General features: G+C 49.2%; 6 protein-coding genes across 6 annotated transcripts; 3 read left to right on the top strand and 3 right to left on the bottom strand.

The window, feature by feature from the left end:
* Nucleotides 1-630: 630 nt before the first annotated feature.
* VC83_04170 (uncharacterized protein) lies at nucleotides 631-3,165 on the bottom strand. Its single transcript, XM_024467805.1, has 2 exons — nucleotides 2,465-3,165; nucleotides 631-2,133 (listed from the first exon to the last, which is right to left on the bottom strand). The coding sequence occupies exons 1-2, from the start codon at nucleotides 3,065-3,067 to the stop codon at nucleotides 1,483-1,485; spliced, it is 1,254 nt and encodes a 417-aa protein (XP_024324419.1). The 5' UTR covers nucleotides 3,068-3,165; the 3' UTR covers nucleotides 631-1,482.
* Nucleotides 3,166-3,291: 126 nt separating this feature from the next.
* Nucleotides 3,292-4,829, top strand: VC83_04169 (uncharacterized protein). Its single transcript, XM_024467804.1, has 3 exons — nucleotides 3,292-3,925; nucleotides 3,973-4,608; nucleotides 4,661-4,829. The coding sequence occupies exons 1-3, from the start codon at nucleotides 3,418-3,420 to the stop codon at nucleotides 4,789-4,791; spliced, it is 1,275 nt and encodes a 424-aa protein (XP_024324610.1). The 5' UTR covers nucleotides 3,292-3,417; the 3' UTR covers nucleotides 4,792-4,829.
* A 2,812-nt stretch (nucleotides 4,830-7,641) lies between these two features.
* Nucleotides 7,642-9,633, bottom strand: VC83_04168 (uncharacterized protein). The gene is made up of 3 exons (XM_024467803.1): nucleotides 9,359-9,633; nucleotides 9,192-9,303; nucleotides 7,642-9,144 (listed from the first exon to the last, which is right to left on the bottom strand). The coding sequence occupies exons 2-3, from the start codon at nucleotides 9,223-9,225 to the stop codon at nucleotides 8,354-8,356; spliced, it is 825 nt and encodes a 274-aa protein (XP_024324609.1). The 5' UTR covers nucleotides 9,226-9,303; nucleotides 9,359-9,633; the 3' UTR covers nucleotides 7,642-8,353.
* Nucleotides 9,634-10,811: 1,178 nt separating this feature from the next.
* VC83_04167 (uncharacterized protein) lies at nucleotides 10,812-11,522 on the top strand (the record flags this gene model as incomplete). Its single annotated transcript, XM_024467802.1, has 1 exon — nucleotides 10,812-11,522. One exon carries the CDS (start codon nucleotides 10,812-10,814, stop codon nucleotides 11,520-11,522), a length of 711 nt encoding a protein of 236 aa, XP_024324612.1.
* A 678-nt stretch (nucleotides 11,523-12,200) lies between these two features.
* On the bottom strand, nucleotides 12,201-12,919 carry VC83_04166 (uncharacterized protein; the record flags this gene model as incomplete). Its single annotated transcript, XM_024467801.1, has 2 exons — nucleotides 12,201-12,778; nucleotides 12,826-12,919. The coding sequence occupies 2 exons, from the start codon at nucleotides 12,917-12,919 to the stop codon at nucleotides 12,201-12,203; spliced, it is 672 nt and encodes a 223-aa protein (XP_024324611.1).
* A 407-nt stretch (nucleotides 12,920-13,326) lies between these two features.
* Nucleotides 13,327-13,791, top strand: VC83_04165 (uncharacterized protein; the record flags this gene model as incomplete). Its single annotated transcript, XM_024467800.1, has 1 exon — nucleotides 13,327-13,791. One exon carries the CDS (start codon nucleotides 13,327-13,329, stop codon nucleotides 13,633-13,635), a length of 309 nt encoding a protein of 102 aa, XP_024324614.1. The 3' UTR covers nucleotides 13,636-13,791.
* Nucleotides 13,792-13,903: the final 112 nt, after the last annotated feature.

Raw genomic sequence — 13,903 nt, 5'->3', positions numbered from 1 at the left:
TAATACGGTCACGTGACCCAACTCAACTTCACCGTAATTTCAGGCAGCTACAATTAGACAGAACAATACACAGATTACTGAACAAGTGGCAAATCCAAAAGTTTGCCGCACGATTGAATTATGTTATAAACTCCATACCAGGGCTTCGGCGGTGCTTTGCATACCCCATAGAGATTTAAGTAAAATATCCACCGTGTGGCGTTACAGGTGTAACTGTCACGTGCCCACTCTGTATCGAATGGAATTGGGCATCGTGTCGGCTCCGCTAAGAGTGTTTATAACTTACTCTGTGTTCTTTGCGAATGCAGTAAGGTAGAAGGGGTTTTGGCGATAGTCTGGGAATATACGTGGACGTGAGCCGATCGACGGCGGCAAGAGGCGGCCCACCTCCCGCACACTCGGGGGATTTTAAAACCAACGCTTATCAATTTGTGCTATTGACCCTTCTCATAATACAACGCCTTCTCATAGTTATGGGGAAAATTAAGGACCAAATCTCACTCGAACATAGCAGCTTTTTAATTTTGAGAAATGGAATAACGTAACTTACATGTATAGCGAATGTGCAAAACAAGCGAATGTGCAAATCCATTTCACACCTTAAATCACAAATTTCATAACTTAATATCTCAACAAACCTTTAATAACGTGCATGTATAACGAAAGTGCCAAACAAGCGAAAGTGCCAAACAAGCGAAAGTGCCAAAATCATGTGGTGACCAACCCCCCCAACTAAATGTTAAATTCCTCCACAACAAAACATGCGCCATAAAAATGATGAAAGCAAATTAGTGCTAGCTATCCAAGCTATGCAAAGTGACCCAAATTTGCGCCTTCGAGTTGCAGCTAGGATCTATTCCGTAGACCACCGCAAGCTACGTCACCGTTTACAAGGCGTACCTTCACGACGCGATATCCAAGCCAACTTACGGAAATTAAGTAACCTAGAGGAATCAGTTCTTGTTCAGTATATACTTGACTTAGCTGCTAAAGGGTTCCCTCCTCAGTTGTCTATTGTTGAAGATATGGCAAGTCGACTACTTGCAACACGAGACGCGCCACGCGTCGGGTCACGTTGGGCTTCAAACTTTGTTAAGCGCCATGTAGAGCTCCGGACACGCTTCCAGCGAAAATACGACTACCAGAGGGCTAAGTGCGAAGATCCAGAAGTCATTCGTGGCTGGTTTGAGCTTGTATGGAACACAATTCTAAAGTATGGCATCAACAATGCAGATATCTACAACTTTGATGAATATATTGGATGAATTCCGCATCGTTCCTGCCGGCGGAGCCCTTAGTAGCCACGTTATCTCCGGCGGGCCAATTTTAAGGTCATGACTTTTGCCTTCCCCTCTGTTCAAATACTAGAAGGGTGAGCGCTTGGAGAGTTCGTTGCGTTCGCACTTCTAGTATTTTACCACGCATTACATTCTCTTCTCGTGACATTTTCCTCCATTGCAGAGGACACGATCATTTTATATGCTATTGAATCGCTCTACCCTCGCCACCATCCCACACTTCTAGAATCCCGACATCCCACCCCCCTGCAAAGGCACGCGCGCCCTCGGGAAGCCGAGCGTTACTCTTTTGTAATAGGGTAGTGAAAGCGCGTACTACCGAGGCCGGGAGCCGTACCTCCTCCACCGCGCTATTCGGCGCATCGAGGAGGGCGGTCGCTTCGTCTCTAGGAGGAGAAGGGCGGAAAAGGAGTTTGCCTGCTGGGAGGGGTTGTAGTGGTGAGGAGTCGGTAGATGTGTGGGCTGCGGGGGAGGAGGTAGGACGACAGGAGAGGGAGGAAAAAGATACGGTTAGAGATGGCGCGAACAGCCATACATATATCCCTACCTCTGCATCCGTGTCACTTTCGCTCTTGGCATCAGCCGGCGGTGGCGGTGGCCGGATGATGAATTTCGAGACGCCGAGGGCGGAGGATTGGGCGTGGAGTTGTGGAAGGAGGAAGTGGGGCAGTGGTGGGGAGGTGGGTGCGAGTTGTATGGTGGGCGAGGAAGTTGCGGTGGTTAGGGGGGCGCTGAGCGAGAGTGACCATTTGTACAGTTGATAGCCTGCGGGTGTGGACGTGCCGATGAGGGCGGCGCAGGATGTGCATGCGAGGGAGAGAGAGGAGGGGTTGGTCTGTAGTTGGTTAGTTTGGTTGTGGCGGGGTAGTTTGAAGGGATGGTTAAGGTGTGAGGACGGGGGATTGGTGGGTAATGGTTATGTTTCTCGTCTGTCCCAAGGCGTTCTCTCATGCTAAAGCCAGCGAAGCCCGATGGCAGAGTAACCCATTCTCGGTGTGAGAGGGTACACTCGCCATCCTGGGACGGAGTGGAGGGGTCGCTCTGGGGCATTTGTATCGGTGACCTTGCCACTGAAGCGATGAGCTGGCAGGCCACCTTCTTGATGCCCGAACATATCAAAACTAAAAGAAAACCAGCAAAAAAAGAGGCATGTCAAAAACCCTTACCTCGAGGCCACTACAATCTTCGCTATCAAGGAGGAAGTACGTCAAATCAACCTTCCCCACCCCTTTCTGCGCCATCATTCGCGTATTCGCCCCATACCCCTTCGTCGTATTATCACCTCCTTCCTCGTCCCCCTTCTCGCCCACCGGCACGTCGGGTTTATGACAATGCCAGAACTCCATCATCTCAGCCCAGTTTTCGCTGGGGAGGTCGCGCCACGTCGTCACGCGCCTGGGGGACAGGATGACCTGCCCGCATCTTCGGCAGGAAAACGAGGATGTGTTTGCGAGCGCGCCTGCACTCCACGGCGCTGGGAGGGAGGGCGCGGCGCGTTGTTGCGACGGGGTGGCCGCGAGGGGGATGCGCCAGGAAAGCTGGGCGAGGCTCGGGTGTGGTTGCGTCGCGGTATATGTCGGTGCTATCGTGCCGGGCAGCTGGAGGGAGGCCGTCGCGCCATTGTGGACAAGTGTGAGGAGTGCGCGGTCTCCGGAGAGGGAAACGCGGGTTGTGCCGTCGGAGGGAGTGGGGAGGGCGGCGAGGACGGAGATCTGGCGGATATTAGGGAGGAGCTCGGCGTAGATTAGGGGCGGGGAGGAAGGCATCATAGTGGTTATTTGGTGGAATTCGCGATGGCCATCGCAGAGGAGGGGTGCGGGCGCGTTGGGTTGAGGCGCGTTGAGGGCGCGGTGCCTAGATACGGAAGAGGCGAGGTTGGGGATTTGGAGAAGCTGGGGCTAGTAGGTAGTGATGTCGCTAGATGTCGCTAGCGCGATCGGCGGACCTGCTCCCCGCATTCAACAACTTTAGCTCGTCGTCGTCATGCAGGTTACACATGTCACACCATGCTACGAGGATTGATTTATAATATCTGAGTATCTCCGATTCATCTGATATTGTGTATGCCATTTACTATATCATTTATTATATCAGAGCATAGTCGGACAACGCCGCTGCGATGTCAGCCCCCATGATAGCTTGGGCCCCGGTGGTCAACCGCGCCTATCGATTTATGACCTCGTTCAGTATGGCGTCGCATCCTTCAATTGATATTCCCTCGGTCAACATCCACGATGTAGAGACGGCCCCGGAGAAGAGGGCAAGGACGCTCAAGCACCTGATAAAAGCTAACCATGTGAACTTCGCTATCTTGTTCCACGATCTACAGTTCGACAACCACATGGCTCACATCTTGTGCTCTGCATATATACTCGGGGCGAACGAGGACCACCTGAACCATATATACATCGAAATGTCAAAAATCCTGGAGGAGTGGACGGATTCCCCAGCTGAGATAACAGACCAGGATTGGAGGCAGTTCTTGGGGGACAGGAGGTACCAGAGGGCATATGTGGATTTTTTCGAGGACGAGCTCGCGTTGAAGCATGATTACGACTGGAAGATAGTTGTGAAGGAATTCTTTTTTGAGGGCGAAAACCCCTTGATAAACTGTGTCATCAGCGGCCGTACGTTTTTCTGTGAACAATATATTGGTCTGTACTAACTCGTACAGTTGGCCATCCTTTAATACAGCTCGGTTATGCGTTCGAATTCAACAGCAAGGAGATCGCCATGGAAGCTCTCGGGCTTGCCGCAGTTTCCTATAACCACCTGCATAAGTACTCCGACGATACATCATATACGAAACCTTCCGAGAACCCGACTGCTTCTATCTTTGAAGTCCTGCGCAGAATTGGCGTCGACAACCGCTTCGATGGCATCTTCAAGAATAAAAGTGGCAGTAACTCTTCCTATCTTTTCGAGCACCATGAGAGCCTCGTCCTCGAGCACTGGAATTCATGGGCCATCGAGGACCCCATCAAGCAGTTTGAAGAGTCTCAGAAGGCTGCCGCATCGTTGCTAGCTGCCACCGTTGCGGCCGGGGCAAAGGACTACGATTTCTTCCTTGTCCATATTCTCACCTCCAGCCATGCAGTGAGGATTCTCCTCCCTTTTGTTCCGAAGAAGTTCCACGTCGGCGTTGTGAGACAATGGTTTCTTCTAGCTATTGCCGTCTATATTGGCCAACTGAGGCCGAAAATCGACTGGGCGCCAGTGGAGAAAACGCAAGTGGGAGATAAAGGGTGGAAGTACGTCGTCAACAAGGCAGTTGCGGGGTCATTTTCGACTGATGCCCATTACGTGAAAGGTAGGCTTGCCCCGTCTGGCAGTACAGTAATATGTGGCTGACAATCGAATAGCACTTCGCGCCCTGAAAGAGGCTGCGTCGACATGGGGTGATGCTGATGGACTATATCTGTCTGCTGCGGTTAGGTTTGCCGACGAGTTCAACGGCTGGCATGGCTTTGGTGCAGACAGGAAGGAGCATTAATGAGGAGGGAGCGGATGCGTGTGCGTGTGCGTGTGCGTGTGCGTGTGCGTGTGCGTGTGCGTGTGCGTGTGCGTGTGCGTGTGCGTGTGCGTGTGCGTGTGCGTGTGCGTGTGCGTGTGCGTGTGCGTGTGCGTGTGCGTGTGCGTGTGCGTGTGCGTGTGCGTGTGCGTGTGCGTGTGCGTGTGCGTGTGTGCGAATATAGGGCTCGCTCGGTTTTGGCGCTATGGAGTTCAACGATGTCACGAAAGGGATGAACTGGGGATTTCTGTGAGTTTAATTTCCATGACTATGTTCCGTGCTAACCACAGGAGTAGGCATGGAAGTTTGCTGCAATGTATTTTACACGGAATGAGGCTACTCACTACTCAAAAAAATTACACTTCCGCAGCCAAAAATACCCGCACTGCCTCTATATACTGGAAATTAGGAGCAGATCTAGAGTCGTTTGGCAAGCTAAAGACTCCTGTCGTCGTCTTGTTTTTGCAGTAGCAGGATTACAATCGCTACATGTCTACGAAATAAAGCCTCCTCAAAAGCACTACTGCTCCCGTTGTCGTATTTCTCGTTGACATCAGCGCCGTGGTACCTTTTGCATCATCGATATGTGTATCCACACGATCGCTTTCTGACCATTTTGAAGACTGTATAATTGAATATTTCGAGCTCGTACCGTATTTCGATTAGTGGGGCTCGCTGTCATGTCTATTGGAGGTGATTCTTGGATCAGGTGATTTACACTCGGAATCGTATGAGAGTCACCCACAAGGCAGAATAGTATCAACTTAAAATCCCCATCTCGATACAGTATTCGACCTCTAATCCCGTTCCTACAAACGCGCTCGCTCACTATCCTGAGATGTACGAATTGGCATTTAATCCAGACTGGGCTATTGTGCTCGCAGCCATCATAATCATCTGGGTGATCACCGTGTTCACTTTCGTTTACAATTTGTTGAATTCTCGGCCCGGAAGCAGGGATCAGGGCCCTGATACCGAAGCTGTGTCAGCCAGCTTCGTGATCCTCCGCATACTGGATCTTCCAGTTCTAAAGCTTCGATTCTGAAGCTCTAGGGAAACCAGGAGGGTTTCAGGATCCGAGCCGCGAACAGGCACAGGAATAGAGCCCGTAACAGTATATATATATAGTAGTTAGAATAGCTTCAATTATAAGAATATGCATTACAAAATTATCACTTCGGGCCCTACTGCTTCATGACTATATTTTCAGTTTATATTCTCTACCTACTGCCACGGATCCTACGGATATTGTTCCACACAATTACGTATCGCTACGCATTGTACCACCATTGATCCCTCCGCCTAGACGACATAGCCTCGATAACTCGCCTTTTAGGAAGCTGCCTCTAGAGCTTGTAGGATAGATAGCTAAATTCCTGCCTCAGTCAGCTGCTGCATCGTTCACTTTGACCTGCAAGCCTATATGGTTTATCTTAGGAAACCAATATCTCGACCGGCTTTGGGCAAGAAAATGTGAGCCTAGTAGGCGCATATTCCTAAAGCTCCTCGACAGGGATCTACCTTACCACGTTATGTGCTTGCACTGTAACCAACTCCACCGTGGCGATACAAAACAACATTATAGCCTACTATTATCGCTTTGCGGCAAGAGGCAACAGTGTGAAGTTACTGGTAGAAAGCAAGAAGTGCATCGATATATCAACCCAAACTTCAACTATGTCTCATTCCAATCGATTATGAAACTACGTCGCTCCAACTATTATCAAGACTACATATTACAAAAAAAAAAAGATCCAATTTAAGGGCAACCTACTTGGTTGTAATATGTGGTTTAATTACAATACAGACGTCCATCAAAAAAAGTCTTACATCTTACCACTCAAAAGTCGTTTCCTATATCGCGGACAAGACTGGCTTCAATTTCGCCATCAGGGTTGTTTTATATTTACAAACAAAGGCTGCATGCACTGTGGAGGTAGTAAAGGCATAGTTTCAACTATTTTGTTGTCTCTAGTGGTTTGCCCGCATTTACAACACCCACTTAAGAAAGGCGCCACCAAAACCAAATTTGAGGATATAATGACATGTCGAGCAAGACATTGGGACAACATCTGGCGTAATAGAACCTGTTCAACATGCTCAGGCCTGCACCAATGCGAAATCTGCCCAACAGAGGCTGGAAACTTGGCTCTAGTTAGGGAGGTGGTTATCTATCACCTTATTGAACAGCCGGAAGTGAAATTGTCATGTAGAAACAAAATATAATCCCTCACACTATAGTCTGGGTGACAAACGGCCCCGCCTGTCAGGTGGACGGCACGGGGAAGATCAATGTGTTGGGGAAAGGCAGGCACGCCCGTGGGATACGGTGGGTTTTTACACCCAAAATTGGCCGTTCTTCTCCAAGGGGCCGTCCAACTCCTAAGTGGGCTCAGAACCAGATAACGGCACCAGACTACTGGGGGCTACTGACTCAGGGTTCGAAAAACTCAGTTCGTTAGGGTTTTGAGAGGGTTTCCCCAGGGCTACAAATAGCGTACGTAGGCCCGTAGAATAGTGTAACAATTCAATTGATCTATATACTGTATTCTACTGTGTTCTACTGTGAAGCCTCTGCTCCGTTTGCCGAAGAGACTGATTACGGTTATCGGGGATTGCCACACGAATCTGTGTGTAGTTCTCCGTATTCCGGAATTACCTCCAACACAATGTCTTTTTCCGCGTTTTAAGCCTGCTGTAAGGCATCATGTGAGGCCGCCCTGAACTCAGGGGCTGCCTGGCAGTGGAGCCACTAGGGCTCGGTAAACTAGGGCATGTAGGAACGTAGGATATAAGGAGCTGGAAGCCTCAGAAGGAGGCCTCCAGCCGATAGTCGCTGTATTTACGTAGACCTATTGTCCTTACAAATACGATACCCCTTTCCTGCCTCTTGACCTGGTTCCCTGGACTCCTGTGAGACCTTGGGCTTACGCGTTACACCTGCGGTACCAGGTATCCCCTGATCAGCGTGGGAATGTCCTTTCCATGCACCAACATAGATGCCGGTATAAAAGGAATTGATGCAGGGTGTGTCTCGCTGATGCTGAGCTGGCTTTCACTGTCACCCAGCTCTTACATGAGTGGGAATTTTAGAGATTCCTTCTTATATAAAGTGCCAAATTCCTACTCTGTCTTTCTTCCGTCCTATCCACAGATCTACAGTTCTCATTACTGATTCGACGTCTCAACAAAACTCTATCCTCCCAGATATTGCGTCAACACACTTCGCCTCCAAGCACACAACAGCCAGTACCTCTGAAAACATCTCTTCGCTCTATTCTGGTAGACTTGTACGCTTGCATACTACATTTTGCTCGTTTTGGAACCATACTGACTCCCTATAGGTCTCCGCTATTCGCCGATTCCAATGTGTATACAAAAAGTTAGAAAATGGGCGAACTGCGGCTGCGTGGTTAAAGTTGGCGGGGTCGAATCTTGCAAGGATAAAGGGACAGCCGATTAAGGGTGTCACGGAGGAGCCGATTTCATATTGGTCGGGTTGGTGCAGTGACCATAAACCTTAGGACAGAGAGGGAGCGGAATATTATATTGGGGCCGCGTATCTACCAAATGCTTCCAAATCAGAATTAGTTCCATATATACCGTCCGCATAGACCCAACTTGGAAAAAAAGACGGGACTTCACTTCCTATTCGGCCTGCAAAGCTAAAGTCAATCAAGATAATATGGCCACCCGCGTCTTTCATGATGTTGCTGGGACTAAAGTCCCCATGGCTGAAGCCTGCAGAATGGAGCCGATCCAGTGTTTGCTTGATGTCATCCGTTCGCGAACGTAGCTCAGATAGTTCTACTTTGAATAGCTTGTTCATTCGGTAGCCGCAAATGACTCCATTGTCTCGGATTGGCTGCTGGTCGAATTCAACAACGGGAAGTCCGAGCTTCGCCAAGTCAGCGAGAACGTCGAGTTCATGTTGAATGAGCTTGATAGACAGCTCATCTTGGTGGGCAAGCTTGAGAATAGGAAATCGACCGTCCTCGATGACTCGAATGGACGCATAAGCACCGTAATCAATTATCGTCGAGTCTCTCCAGATTGCAGCTATTCGGGAATTTTGATGTACTGAATGAACGCTGACATTCTTAAGGTCGGGAAACCTTGCAAGATCGGGGTACTCAGGCGAACCCGACCAAGTGATAGAAAACGCCTGGTGATCGTAGTCGACGATGCATTCATACGACCCGCGGACTCCCCCGCTTTGAGGTGGTGTTATCGGCTTGGCCTCCTGAGGGGGCCGCGTTGAGGTTTGTCGAGGAGGTCTGAGTCGTGATATCTGCTGATTGCTAGAGCACAATCTGTTCTTCTGCGGATGCTTTCCTGATATCAGTTAATTGGTGGTTGGTTAGCACCTACTTGGTCCATACCTTGGGCGTGTCTCCGCACTTTAGTGCGAGCCATGTCGACGTGAGGACATCCGCGCCGGATAATTGATTTGGGCTAGGATACACCCCGCGCGTTGACCAAACTGCGGGATGTCTCGTCGAGATATTAGATTTTGTAGCACCATAAATCGACGGCATGAAGGACGTACAGGTGTCACCGTTGAGGTGCAATGATGAATGGCGACCGACTTCGTCGTCGTCGTGGATAGGTAGTGAATCGCCAGCGATGGTTCCGCGGAGAGAGAGAAGTTGAATGTAGCAGCCCAAGGAAGGGTGGACTGAAGATTTGTACTCATCTTCCGAAGTGTTTTGCCAGGCACCTATTGAGACGTTGTCCGACTGATCAGGATCGATATGTGCTTAGTCATGCAGACGATATGCACCTAGCACGATTCCGTTTACGTTTACGAAGGCTTGGTGCGCCTAATCTTATGTGCATAGCAACGATACTCAACGAATATCTATATCTATCAAATGCCTTCATAGCCGGATCGGAAATTCAGCAGTTGACGCAAGTACTGAAGCAGACAGAGGAGCAGGCGTGCACCTCATTCAAATTAAGCGAACCATGATCCTTACCAGGGCGACAACACATGCCTCTCCTCATCATACAACACATCACAACAGCCTCTTGTAGCCTTGAGGCATGCCGACGCGACAGAGAGTTAACGACATCAACAGCGACGAATCCCGTAATGATATCAATTGCAGGATCGGCCTGCGCGACAATCGCAAGCGGAAAGGCGAGTTTAGGCCGCCATTAGGCACTGTTGACAACGAATCCACATACAAGTGCCGGCCGCCATCATCGAAACGTCTAAGAGTGGCTATCGGCGATAGCTATCCCAGAACCACAGTCGCTCCTCGGCCAGATACCATTCTAAGGGCTCTGCGGTGCGCTCTCTTCGTACGTCTCCGACTTCCAGAATAAGAATAGCTGAACCAGTTCGGACTTGGAATTGCGCACTAATGAGGGAACGACAGCATACATCCGACAGCATATGTACGCGACAACCACATCATCATTCCCTCTGTATCTACACGAATATACGAGTGCGCTAGATTGCAAATTCCCGACATCACAGGCTCGAAACACATCCGTCTGGAACATTCATCGTCGAAAGCTTCCTTAAAAAAAGGCGAGCTTATCATCACGATGCTAACGCAGATCCACGAAATCATGAAGGCGTTTGCATCGGACATAAAAGACCAGATGTTTGCACCAGACTCTTCTGGTCGAGCATTTGTACCTCATTCGTGGCAAGAGGTTCGAGTTCTTGAGACGGGATCGTCAAGTCAGTCGTGCCATACTTACCTCTCTTGATAAAGGGCTGACTGGTGGTTACGAACACAGCTTTATCTTTAGCCTACGACGGGAGAACACTTAAATTCGAACCTGATTCATCGTTACCATTCGAGCCGAATAATCCATTCCTCGTGCTTGAAGTAGCAGTCACGCAAGATCCGGAAGCTGTGAAAAAGTAAGGCCCAGGATTATATCCGAGGGTCTCGTGGAAAGGTTGCTTTTGTGGTGGGATCATAGTCAGGCGTCTGAGACGGCGCAGAGAAGAGCAGGCCGGAGACCAGAGCAATGCAAATATTATGGATGGGCATAACGATTTCACTGGCCAAGCTACGAATGCGAGGCTTAAAGTCAGGCAACATGGGAACGACGAACAAAGCGAGCCCCCCGATTATAACCAAGCACGAGAATCAACGAGCCCAATATCCACACTCACGGATCCCCCATCCGATTTGTCCAGATGGAGTGTCTTCCCCGAAAGAAATCTGCCAGCCAATCAAGTCAGCCTTCCCAGTACTAGTTTACATGGCACAGAAAACTCAAGCGTCTCACTCCCACCCCTCCTGTACAAATGTCTCGACACCAACGATATTTTAAACCCCAACGATACTGTGCACGTTAACGTTTTCAAATCCGCCACCGTCCCGTCTGGCACACCAGCTACTACCCAGCAGACATTTTGCACAGTGCAGCCACTGATTGAAGAAGTCGAAGTCTATCCACACAACACAAACGCTTCATTTACTCTTGCATGGGCTGATATCGCGAAGACTGCACCTTCCGGGGGGAGGCCAAGTCTGCATATCAGCCTCAAACCCTTGAGCCGCCTGGCGCGGAGACTGGGTGGGGATGGCCGCGTTGAATGGGGTGATGACGGGTTCAGCCCACTGTCTAGCGGGGTAAAGGAGTATCTTGTCACTAGCTCGAGCGTTGAGATTGATCATGAGAGAAGTGGTGGGACGGTGCCTTCTTCGGTGGAGAAGCGTCAGGACCCCGACTTCAGTCTATGAGGTATGGTCTTCCAGGCTTTCGAATCTGATAATCCAACAATATACTAACTAACATACAGCCGTGTTGCGGGTCTGAAAGCTGTTTATTGAAATAAAAACATATTATTTCCGAAGATAAGAAACTGTGTCTGAAGCGAGGATAACAATTACGTAGAGTACATGGCACTATTTTATAATTCGTCTACATCATATAATAATATTAAGCGTTAAAAGATGGTGTTTCCATAAGTCCATTCTTCTCCTTTGGAACCATACCACATACTTCGAAGCCTTTCAAGTGATTCCTTAGCAAAGTTTCCATAGTCTGGTATGAACCTGAACACGCGCGTCGTTTCGCAAGCAACCTCACGCCGACCCTCTAAAATGGCATTACTACAGATCTCTTCAAGTACACGTACTGTTTCGGTAGCATCCTGCCACCGATCCTCTGAAATGGCACCACTGCAGATCTTTTCAAGTATTCGTATTAAACCATGCATGTCCGCATTAAGCTCCACCAGTTGAAATACTTGATTAGAGGTTCCTGGACAGCAAGATTGAGCGTTGCGTGAAGCACTTCAGCCAGGTCGTCGTTAAGCTTCTTCGTTCTTTTGAAATGCTTCGCTTCAAGATGCTGGAAATTCTCCCTCTTCCTCCTTTCACGATGCTTCTCCAGTTCATAATACCTTTGTAACTGATTTAACACAAGGTAGGCCGTTTAGAAACAGCTCCATGCCGTATCCTTTTGATCATCTTTATAGTGTCATCATTTCGATATTCCTCGTGTAAGAAATCTGCTGCTGTAAACGCAGCTGCCCAGGTGTCCCATGAAGTTTCTAGAACAATGTCATCATACATGGTTCGCAGTGACAGTAGCACTGTGTCGAAATCCTCTTCATCTAGTCCGTGACCAAGGCGGTTTAGGAAAGAAACAGCACCTTTCAACTGCCCTTCACGGATCATGCCTTTCCAAGTGACTTCAAAAATCATCAGAGCCGCCTCTTGATGTTGTTTTATGTGTTTGGAAATGGTGTCAATCGCATTATCGGGTGTATACTCTCCCCGTCTAACTTCCTCGGTGTAGGCAGAACGGAAAGCGTCCATGTTGATGCCCTTGAAAGGCTTCACTCGGCAAACACTCAAAAGGGTCGTTCGGTCCATAATTTCGGATATAATTTGGAAAATTATTTCGGCAGGTAATCGGGACAAGGGGCCATCGATGTGTGAGGAAAGGCGTGGCTTCTTTCGTGGCAAATTGTCATCCCAAGTAAGGTTTTCTATGCGTTGTTAGCACGGCCCAGTATGCAAACGTTGATATTCTTACCTTGATAAACACAGTATGGCCTCTTGCGTTGTGCAGCTTCCTTGGGACAAGACCGGTCGTCGCCTTTAGTATCTGATACCAAGATATATGGCATGTGCTGCAATGATAGTCCAACGAAATTTGTTAGGAGTGTAGAATCTCAGCTACCTGTTCGGGATTTAGAAGGGCAATGTAGATTGTTGTATAATCGCGGTAAATCCGATCAAGTTGCTCAGAGAACCTGGGGTGAGACTATGCTGAGTCGATGGGTGGCACGACAGTATTTAGGGAACCAGTCAACAGTTTTCGCGCCTCTTAGGTTGCTGTTGGCCGCTGTCGTAATCGAAGATACAGGATGCGGCCATTTGAGAGGCCCGAGGCAGATTTGGGAAATCGACCAACCATACCCCGTTTCCATGAAGCTTTTGTTATAATCGAAGACGCAGGATCCGGTCTTTCGAAAGGCCTCAGGCAGATTTCTGAAGCCAGCCAACCATCTTCCGTTTCTGTGAAGCCGTCGTCATGATCAAAGACACAGGATGCAGCCTTTTGGAAGGCCCGAGGCGATTTCAGAAATCGACCAACCGTTTCGCGTTTCCAGGAAGCCGCTGTCGTGATCGCAGACACAGGATGCGGCCTGTTGGAAGGCCAGAGGCAGATTTCAGAAATCGACCAACAGTTTCCCGTGGAAGTTTCCATGAAGCCGTTGTCGTGACCAAAGACACAGGATCCGGCCTTTTGAGAGGCCCGAGGCAGATTTGGGATATCGACCAACCATCCCCCGTTTCCAGGCAGACATCACAATCGACCAACCGTCCCCCGTTTCCATGAAGCTGTCGCCGTGATCAAAGACACAGGATGCGGCCTTTGGAAAAGCCCGAGACAGGATTGGGAAATCAACCAAGCATCCCCCGTTTCCACGAAGCTGTTGTCGTGATCCCAGACAAAAGGCCACTTCAGCAGCTGCTACACTCGCGAGTGTAGCAGCTGCGATGTGGTGTAGCTTTAGCCTAGAGTAGTTAGCTGCTGTATATAGCGTAATATACGATAATTTGAAGCCGGAGATGTCGTCGTATATAGGTACATATTGTAAGGATCG

Source organism: Pseudogymnoascus destructans (assembly GCF_001641265.1).
Source record: "Pseudogymnoascus destructans isolate 20631-21 unplaced genomic scaffold scaffold_9, whole genome shotgun sequence".
NCBI lineage: Eukaryota > Fungi > Ascomycota > Leotiomycetes > Thelebolales > Thelebolaceae > Pseudogymnoascus > Pseudogymnoascus destructans.
The sequence above is the reverse complement of the archived record's forward strand: the minus strand, read 5'-3'. Positions and strand labels throughout refer to the sequence as shown.

Excerpts from the sequence above, each read along its gene's own strand:
- VC83_04170 (XM_024467805.1), bottom strand. The coding sequence starts at position 3,067 with ATGATGCCTTCCTCCCCGCCCCTAATCTACGCCGAGCTCCTCCCTAAT. Across the intron at positions 2,134-2,464 it reads AAGATTGTAGTGGCCTCGAG|ACCAACCCCTCCTCTCTCTC; the intron begins GTAAGGGTTTTT and ends AACCAACTACAG.
- VC83_04169 (XM_024467804.1), top strand. The coding sequence starts at position 3,418 with ATGTCAGCCCCCATGATAGCTTGGGCCCCGGTGGTCAACCGCGCCTAT. Across the intron at positions 3,926-3,972 it reads AAACTGTGTCATCAGCGGCC|TTGGCCATCCTTTAATACAG; the intron begins GTACGTTTTTCT and ends TAACTCGTACAG. Across the intron at positions 4,609-4,660 it reads TGATGCCCATTACGTGAAAG|CACTTCGCGCCCTGAAAGAG; the intron begins GTAGGCTTGCCC and ends ACAATCGAATAG.
- VC83_04168 (XM_024467803.1), bottom strand. The coding sequence starts at position 9,225 with ATGGCTCGCACTAAAGTGCGGAGACACGCCCAAG. Across the intron at positions 9,145-9,191 it reads AGTGCGGAGACACGCCCAAG|GAAAGCATCCGCAGAAGAAC; the intron begins GTATGGACCAAG and ends AACTGATATCAG.